We start from the raw sequence: 9,142 nt of genomic DNA, 5'->3' as shown, positions 1-9,142 counted from the left end.
CCCCCCCCCCCATGCCTCAACCCGAAAATCGCACCCACCAACTACTTTGCCCCTGTAATCTTCACCAGTCGAACAAGTCCATCAAATAGCCGATACAAAGTCGGTAAGTACTAAATACTTAAAAATATAAAATACCAATTTTATATCGAGAATTTTGATTCATTATTTTCAATTAATGAATGAATTATTTGAATAAATTTTGCATCAAGAAAATATGTAGATGCATAAGATTTACTTTCAAATTGAATTAAAATGTAATTGTATCGTAATAAATGTTTTAGCTGCTATACATCTTTTATGGAAAAAATTAGTCATTTTGCAATTAAAATTTACTGTCTATGAATAATATTATTTTGTTGTTTTGAAAAAGAGGCGTTAGAAGTTCTACTAAATGAAACTATACGTTTGAAGACATAAAAAGTTTTATTTGATAAACATATTGAGTTGAAATTTAAAATAATTCATTTTTTAAATAAATATGATCGTACAACATTCTCGCATGTATAATTAGCGATTTGGAGTTTTTAGATGTAGAGTTAAATTTTATAGGAATACCGCCTCCCTCATGATTATTAATTTAAGTAAACAATAATTCGTAAATTTCTATGTTTGTGTAATTAATTTCCATCAATTTATATTAGTACAATTCATTATATGCATGGGTATTGAAACAGACATATTTTCACTGTCTTGTTTTTATAATGTAAAGAGTTCACCTTCTATAAAGAAAATATTTTGTTATTATGAAAAATTAATTTTTTATTTTCAATATTTTTTAAGATTAAAACGAAGCTTAAAATAAAAACAACGCGTTCCATAAAAAATTATGAATAACGAATTTGGAGCTTTTTTGTGGGTGAATAAATTTCTTTTATTTATTTTTTTCGTAGTTTGTGTCTTTTGCCCCAAAAATTCATTTTTTTTTTACTTTTTGTGTTGTTTTTTTTATGAATGAAACATGAACGGCGCATCCCATTAAAACGTGATTAACCAATTTGTATTTTTTTAATGCATCGTTTTTTTTAATTAATCTTTTCTTGTAACTTGCATAGTTAGACCACGAAACAGAATGTTTCATTTTTAATTATTTTTTTGTTCGATCCAAATTTGAATTTTTCATTTTTGTTATGACAGTCTGGGGGGGGGGGGCAAGTATTACATACATCTAATACGTTTACGTTATACTCCTTAGAAAAAGTTTTTCCTTTTTTCCGATAACCTTTTCTTTAGGAGTCGCCCCAGTATTTGATCCCCGGCCGCGCTCCTGAGTACCCTGTCCGCCACTGATTCTACTGATTTACCTTGAGACTGCGACCTAACTGTATATTTACCGCCTGACTTAGGGTGCATTCACATAGAAGACATGAAGGTAGATTAGTAAAATAGTGGCATGTTTGAATATCAAAGAGGTTGTTTCACAAACTCTTACAATCACATCATTGGTTATAACTATTCACGCCTGTGAAGTTGGCGCTGCAAAATTTAGTAATTAAATTTTTTCATGGAATACTTGAGTGGTTATAAGGTGGTAGTTTTTACGTTTGGTGGTCGAAATTGCAAAAGAACAGAGTATTTGATGCCGGAGTGCTAACTTCACGTTGCACTCCACTTTTTGACTTTTTAGACAAATTCTTTTTTTTTATCCTGTGGTGGTTTTTGAAGTTTTCTAGTGAACATTATGGCAGAGAATGATGTTTTAAAAATTTCCTTCATATGTGCAGATGACTGTGTGCATATGGAAATAGCGCCACGTTTAAAAGAAGAAATGCTATAAGTGCTACGAAAAGTCTCTCTATAGACACACACCCACACACATGTGTGACAGCCGTAGGCAGCGGTCCAGTACTTCATGTCGATAGGCGCACGTCACACACACACACATGGAAATAGCGCCACGTTTAAAAGAAGAAATGCTATAAGTGCTACGAAAAGTCTCTCTATAGACACTCACACACACACACGCGCGCGCGTGTGTGGGGTGTGTGTCTATATTCCATGTGTGTGCCATTTCCATTTCCGCGCGCGCGCGCGTGTGTGTGATCGCGCCTATCGACATAAAGTACTGGTCCGCTGGCTACGGCTGTCGGACGTGGACTAGGGAATAGAAAGAGAGAAAAAATCGAGAAAGTGAACCTGTGCTTTTCTAAGGATGGTGATTGGTTCTACTCATCTTTCATCTGCTCTCATCAGAAAAAGATCAACTGACCAATCACCAATCGCCCTCCTTAGAAAAGGACAGGTCTACTTTCTCGAATTGTGATCTGGACCACTTCCGACATCCGTAGCCAGTGGTCCAGTACTATATGTTGATGTGTGCACCGAAGAAAGGGAGCGTTTTGTGGCCATTATAATCAAGTTTTGATGTATGAGACTGATTTTTACATTCTCATTCATGAGAGTGTAATGTATTCGTCCAAATTTTCGAACTCTAGTTTTTAACTATTTGTTCAATCAAGTCAGGCTTTGATACACTTCTGGGGAAAAGAATGGATCAAACACATAGAATTCCGTTAATTTTTGCCCTATTTTGCTAATGTCTTCGTAAAAACTATTTTTCTTTGTATGAGGGCACCTTTTCACGAAGGTCGAATTTGAATAAACTGATGGATTAATTTGACACACCGAGTTCGTATCTAGGTTCTCAACGAATCAAATTTGCCATAAACCAACAAGGCAGCTAGAAATGAACCCTATGAAAAGTATTAATTCCACGATTAATTCAAAACAGGTCTCCGTGAAAAGGTACCCTTTTATTTCAAAAATAGCTTCTATTTTTTAAGAACTATTTAATGACATAATAAAATGATAGCAGTTCTATTCATTACAAAGATATTACAAATATAAAGTTTTGTCCCATGCATTTGGTACATTGTTTTCCCCTCAGCATTCAACGAAGTGAAGCTCTTAATAATTAAAACAATGAATAAGATGTTAAAAATGACATGCATCCTTATTACATATTTTGTATAAGTTTTTTCATAGAACAATGGAGAAAAGGAGAATTGAGGATACTTTTAAATAAATACTCGGCATGATATAAGGAACTTTTATATACACGAGTCTATCCTGATGAGGAAGACGTATAGTTTTTGAAACAACGAATAATTGTGAATAAACGATTCGTTCAACACCTAAATCCTGTAGTATGTCCTGTCTGTAGTATGTCATTTTTAACATCTCATTCATTGTTCTAATTATTAAATACTACAACACTTAGACAAATAACATCGCTTTCCAACATCTTTTATATATTGAAGTTGAAGTTCGTTGGTGGTTAAAATGAATGCCATGGAGAATAGACATAAGGATCCCAAAGTAGTGTAACCGAAAATGAGCAAATTTTTGTCGTACGGGCATGGTTACAATACCTCCCGTGTATGACGCTAATGTGGCACGGGGATAAAATGACAGCTGCCTATGTTTACATCGTTGACATTGACGCAATTTGCATTACATATTAAGGATCATGATATTCAATTTAAATAGAGCAATAATTATTTATATAAAAAAAGATTTTAAGAATTTGGTTCATCGCGAAACATTTAATCGTTGTGATCCTGCAATGGACGAGGTAAGTTACATTATATGGTGATATGAAAAACAAGTATATAACTTACTAGGTTTTAATCTTGTACGCTTGCGAATCACAGAAGTGGTACCAAAATTTCACTTAAATGTAGTAGTTTTTATATTCCAATAATATTGACATGGCTCAAAGAAAATAATTCAACGATTTACGAATTTTGTATTTTTCTTTGAGCCTTGAGGTTATATTTACACGAAACCATGACAACGGCCATCCATTCCCATGCCAAACTAGCGCAGCGCTCGGGAAGATCTAACATTTCGATGCGTTATTGTACATCCGACAGAAAAATGATCGTTTTTGGTGAAGTCAATGTACAGGACTTGGGGCTCTTTGTCAAGGTTGCGAAGTGACGCGTCACTCGAGGTTTTCCAAGTAAATTACCTAAATGAAGTAATTCACGTAGAAAACTCTAGAAAACCGGTAAATTACATGACAAAGATGGCGGTTGTCTGTTTTGAACTTTTGAATTTCCTAGCACGTGGCATAACCTCCTTCAAATCTTAATTAATTTAAGGATTTCAGCTATTAAACCAACAAACGGTTAAAATGGTGAGAAAGAAGATTTCTACCAGAATTCCAAATATACCATGAAAAGCCGTAAGTTTTGAGAGAGTGAAAGCAAAATTTAACAATATAGACAAAAGTGTAGCTAAGTGCCTATTTTCTTATATCATCATCATCATTATATCATTATTATATATTATATTTATCATAATACTTCAATTATATTGTAACCTACACTCGAAAGAATTGTTTATAAATTAGTACACGTTCAAACAACTTTCAAGATTATAATAAATTAATGACGTGTAGATGTATATAATATTCTTTTTCATCACGAAGTTAATACCAATAAAACCATATCGTTATAACTATATTCAATTCAGTTGCTTTTTCCGCGAATAACATTTTTTTCATTTTTAGACAATTATACTGTTAAAGTTTAGATGTAGGACTTCAATGAGAATTTAAATTTAAATATGATTTCAATTTCGTTTATCCCCTATACAATACTCGTAATTAATCAATTAATTTACGATAATGAAAGCTTAATTTGTCATACAATTACTTTTTGTTCAAAAAATATTTCCAGATCATATCATTTTAATTTTTAATAACTAATTATTGATTAGTATTAATGATATTATTGTAGTCATCACTGATAAATGTTTACTGAAATTTGTTGCTTTCTTTTTTTTCTTTAAACTTTGCCTATTCATTTTGCCTTAATTTGTAAAATTTTAAATAATCATTGCAGAACGACCGCCAAGCATACGTTCAGTCCACAAACCACACGGAAAGGTCATGTACTTATGTCAGATCAGACAAATCACAGTCATCGAACTATTTGCAAGTTCCACATCGACGTAATTTACATTAATTTACATAATGTAGAAAACTGCGGACGTAAATTACATGGTAAATTACTGTAGAAATTCAGGTAAATTACCTGGAGTAAATTACGTCTCTAACCCTGCTCTTTATGTCTATTCTCCATGTACAGGACTTTGAGCTCCTTATGTCTATTCTCGATGGTGAATGCAGTCTCGCTCACGTAAATTACGTCTGCCATCTTTGATATGTATTAGGATGCTTTCACGCCTCTGCAGGCAGGCAGCTTGCATGCAGAAAGCCTATAACAGTGAGAGAGATAGAGAATGGTCCATCTCTTTCATTCTTATGGGTTTTCTGCATGCAGGCTGCCGCTTGCAGAGGCATGAAAGCACCCTTATACATAATCTTTCTACAATTTCCTACATATATGCAGTGATCCCAACTTTGGCAGGTTGAGCTACTGCGCTTGCCTAGCGCAGCGGCACTCATTGGTCGCTGTTGGCGCGCGATTCAAACCAGGTATAATTAACAATGATGGAAATTAAAATAGATAATTATTATAAATTGCACATGAATATCAGAAGTTACCTAATTTGTAATGTAATGTTAAAAGAAAATAAACATGCGTATTTCTTAAAAATAATAGCATATTTACTTTAAATTCAAAAGCTGTATCTATATTTTATTAACCAAGGTTAATGCATTATTATTTTTGCCCTTTTTAAATCAAAAATTACGTTTTTTCTGATATTTGTGTGCAATTTATAAAAAAAATCTATTTTAATTTCCATAACTGCTAATTATACCCGGTTTGAATAGCGCGCCAACAGCAACCAATGAGAGCTGTTGCGCCAGGCAGGCGTAGTAGCTCAACATGCTAAGGTTGGGATCACTGCGTATATTACGTTGTTTATGTATTTGACGTAGAAAAATTCAAGTGACACGTCCCAACCCATCCCTGCTCAACTGTGACAAAAAGACATCGAGTTGTGTCTTGTAATAATTACCCGTTACTTTGTGTAAATAACTTGCTTTTGATTTCGAACGCGTAATGTAATCATTGTATGCATATGATGAATTTTGCTTGCCGCACGACAAAGTCACGGTAACGAGTCAGTGACTCAGTAGTGATTGGATACTGGTCAGTCGTGCAAGAGTCTTCCTGGCATCATTGCAGGAAAGAAAGTGTAAGAATAGTGCTCTAGAGAAATATGGCGTAAAGCGGTTTGTTACACATGTGTGTCATTAAAATCGGTAAGAAAACAAATCTACACATGTGCGTGCCATTAATAACATCCAAAAGTCTCACCCCGTTATTTCCTAATTCAAGCTGATTTCCGTTATTATTCAAGCAACTTAACTATCCATAACTTTTCCACGCCGAAAGAGTTTTCCATTAATAATGATTACTTTCTGACGTCCACATTTTTTCTCGCTTTTCACTATTCTCACCTTCGCTTCGAACTGACGCCCAAAAAGTATGGAAATCTCTGGTCTTGGTACTCACTTCCCTGCTAATTCCAATTAACTAAAACTCGGAATTCCTTCTTTCAGCGATTGTCAGAGAGATTAAGTGCCGATCGGCAGGATTGTTGATTCTTCAAAATCAAAAATAGGAGACAGTTTTTTTAAGTTATGGGAATTTTTATTCTGATCATTTTTAAAAATTTTCTGGTATTAAAAAAAGTGTATAGCTGTTTTATTTTTACTTCGATGATGGTGAAAATTTTCGGGAATTCGAAAGTGTTTGTTTACTATATCTTAAAGATCTCTTTTAATTTGTTTACAATATCAGACGTTTATTTATGCAGGTAGTTGAGGTATTTGCGGTTTTGAAGGTCTTACCATTCTACAGTCCATTAAAATATTAGACAGGTGATTTTTTTTTTGTAATGCTCATTATAGATTGTATAACTAGTTTTTGTTGAAAGTGGATTTTGTGTTTTTAATCTTACTAGCATTTCCAAATTGTTAATCATTTTTTATTCTTTGAAAACTCGGTGGTCTATGTTTATAAACAGAAGTGTCTTCTCAGTTTGAAATATGTTTTATTTAACTAAGAATAATCTATAATATTTATGCAAAGAAAAAAAAAACCTTAGGAATGCTACATTAATTCACACGTTAGCGCTAAGAAAAATTATTTATATCCTGAAGTGATCTATTTTTAAATTCACCACTTGTATTGCTCACTATTAGATACGCATCAAATCATAATTTCTCTCCCAATATTAGTGGCTAATTTTAGTTCTATTGATTTAAGAATTCTGGTTTCCGACATTTTTATTTCCATTTCCTAAAATATTTCGGCGTAAAGAATTCTTCTTTCTGAATACTAATTCACAAAATCGCCAGCACATGTAAAGAATCATTATTCTATTTTCACGTCAGTTCTTTTTTTGCAATTTTTATTTTAAGTCCCAATTTCCAGATTAAGTTTTTCATATCAATGCTAATTTACAAGAAGCAATCCATTTAGAAAGAATAACTGGCCCAAATTTAAGGAGTGAGTAAGATCCGTGACGTTTTGGCTATTTTCGAAATGTGTTGGCTGAGATCCGGAGGCAGGGAATTCATGATGAAAGCTGAGATACTTTCTTCTTTTTTAATTTTTTTTTTTAAATTACGTCACTGGGATTGAGACGTAAGAAAATTCGGTGCAAAGTAGAGGAAGAATTGCTGGGAAGAGGGGAAGAGGAGAGAAGAGTCATTTTCCAAGTCTTGGTTTAGACTGTCTATTTATAGCCATAGGCTTCACAGCCTTTCTTTCTGTAGTGCCGTGCCGTGTGGAGGAGCATCCTGCTCGGTTGTGTGGACCTTTCTCATTTTCTTCCTTTACCATGGCATATGGCCAAGCTTAACCCGTCTCAAAATCACTTAGCTCAGCAGCCATTAGACTAGTATGATTCGCGGTAACAATATTCAATTTTAAACTAGATCTGATGATTTACACTGACAGCGGCGCAAACATGTTTACCATCAGTACACAATGTTTAGGGCTATCTTTATATAGAACGACTTCCACAGACTCGTGCGAGTTTTGACACACCTCAATCACTGCAGAAGGACTGCGTGAAAGTACGAAAGAATCTCCCAATGACGTTCTTTTAAACAAGAACAATTCTCTGGACTCCTTTTTAAAGTTAAATTCTTCTTTTTTCTCTCTAATCATCTTATTTTGAAGTGAATTTGTTTTTTTTAGTTACCTTTTTCTTAAATAAACTGAAATTTTACTGTGATTTTCCATTTACAGAAGATGGTTTGTGTAGCTAATGAAGTCAAAGTAGAATGTGTGGTTCAGGATGGCACAAACAAATCTGGATCGAACGTTTTCACGCTGCCGGCGTCGACAACGACCGAAGAACTCTACAAAACCTTGTTTGCATTTCACAAGTGCGAACCGGATTCGTTCGTGCTCTTGCTTCAACCTTATCAAGATAAAGATACGGTCAGAAATTTTTAATTTTGAACACTGAAAGAAAATTCGAATTCCTTTCGCAGGGTGGTAAATGAACGGTGAACTGTTTAATTTTCTAGCGATTTTATGAGTAAGCGACGTATTTTTCAAAGGACGCGTTTTTCTGTTCTATTTACATTAATGGCTTCAGGTTGTATGCACTCGTGTAAAAAGTAAGGCATTACAAGAAATAATCAGGGATTGTTGTCCAAGCTTTTTAAGAAACCATCCTGCTGAAATTTCGAATTCGTTTCGTTGTGAACTTTTCTCTCTGGTTGAATCATTTTGTAAACCTGAATCTAAAGATTTTTGATGATATAATTTGTGAAATAGGTCGAGTTAACCAGGTCGAGGGACACTACGTTGTTGCAACTGGAGCCTAACTGTTTAAACCAGACGACAACTATTCTGATGAAAGCAATGGATCAACAACCAAAACATAATATACCGTTGGCACCACCCATTTTTAATTCTGATAATGCCTCACTGTTTCCGGACGATGCCTCTCCTCCACCGTTGGCAACTGATCCTGAAGATCATATAACTAGAAAGAATACAATATTAAGAGGTAGTGATGCACATAAAAGGCTTGCCCGTGAAAATAAATACTGTTCTAATGACCCAAGTCTAAATCAAACAGTCGACTTCATTTCAAATCATCCTGAAAAGAGTAAGTAGAGAGTGAATACCACTGTTTCAGTAAAATGGCTTACTAACATTAGAAAATCAGCATGAAATATCTCAAGATAGTTTGGATAAGA

The 9,142-nt window shown here is 34.1% G+C and overlaps 1 protein-coding gene across 3 annotated transcripts in view; it reads left to right on the top strand.

The window, feature by feature from the left end:
* The first annotated feature begins 5,895 nt into the window (after positions 1-5,895).
* Positions 5,896-9,142, top strand: part of LOC117177525 (ubiquitin carboxyl-terminal hydrolase 47) — a 61,418-nt gene continuing 58,171 nt past the window's right edge. The window contains exons 1-3 of one of the 3 annotated variants that reach the window (XM_033368297.1): positions 5,896-6,111; positions 8,178-8,372; positions 8,715-9,051. In XM_033368297.1, the coding sequence (XP_033224188.1) occupies positions 8,181-8,372; positions 8,715-9,051 (529 nt within the window). In that variant the 5' untranslated portion in view covers positions 5,896-6,111; positions 8,178-8,180. Of the gene's footprint in view, positions 6,179-7,772; positions 8,067-8,177; positions 8,373-8,714; positions 9,052-9,142 lie in introns of those variants that run through there. The other 2 variants (XM_033368295.1, XM_033368296.1) reach the window with 2 other exon arrangements.

Source organism: Belonocnema kinseyi, chromosome 7, assembly GCF_010883055.1.
Source record: "Belonocnema kinseyi isolate 2016_QV_RU_SX_M_011 chromosome 7, B_treatae_v1, whole genome shotgun sequence".
In the NCBI taxonomy this organism is placed as follows: domain Eukaryota; kingdom Metazoa; phylum Arthropoda; class Insecta; order Hymenoptera; family Cynipidae; genus Belonocnema; species Belonocnema kinseyi.
This window is presented reverse-complemented; position numbering and strand designations above follow the sequence as displayed.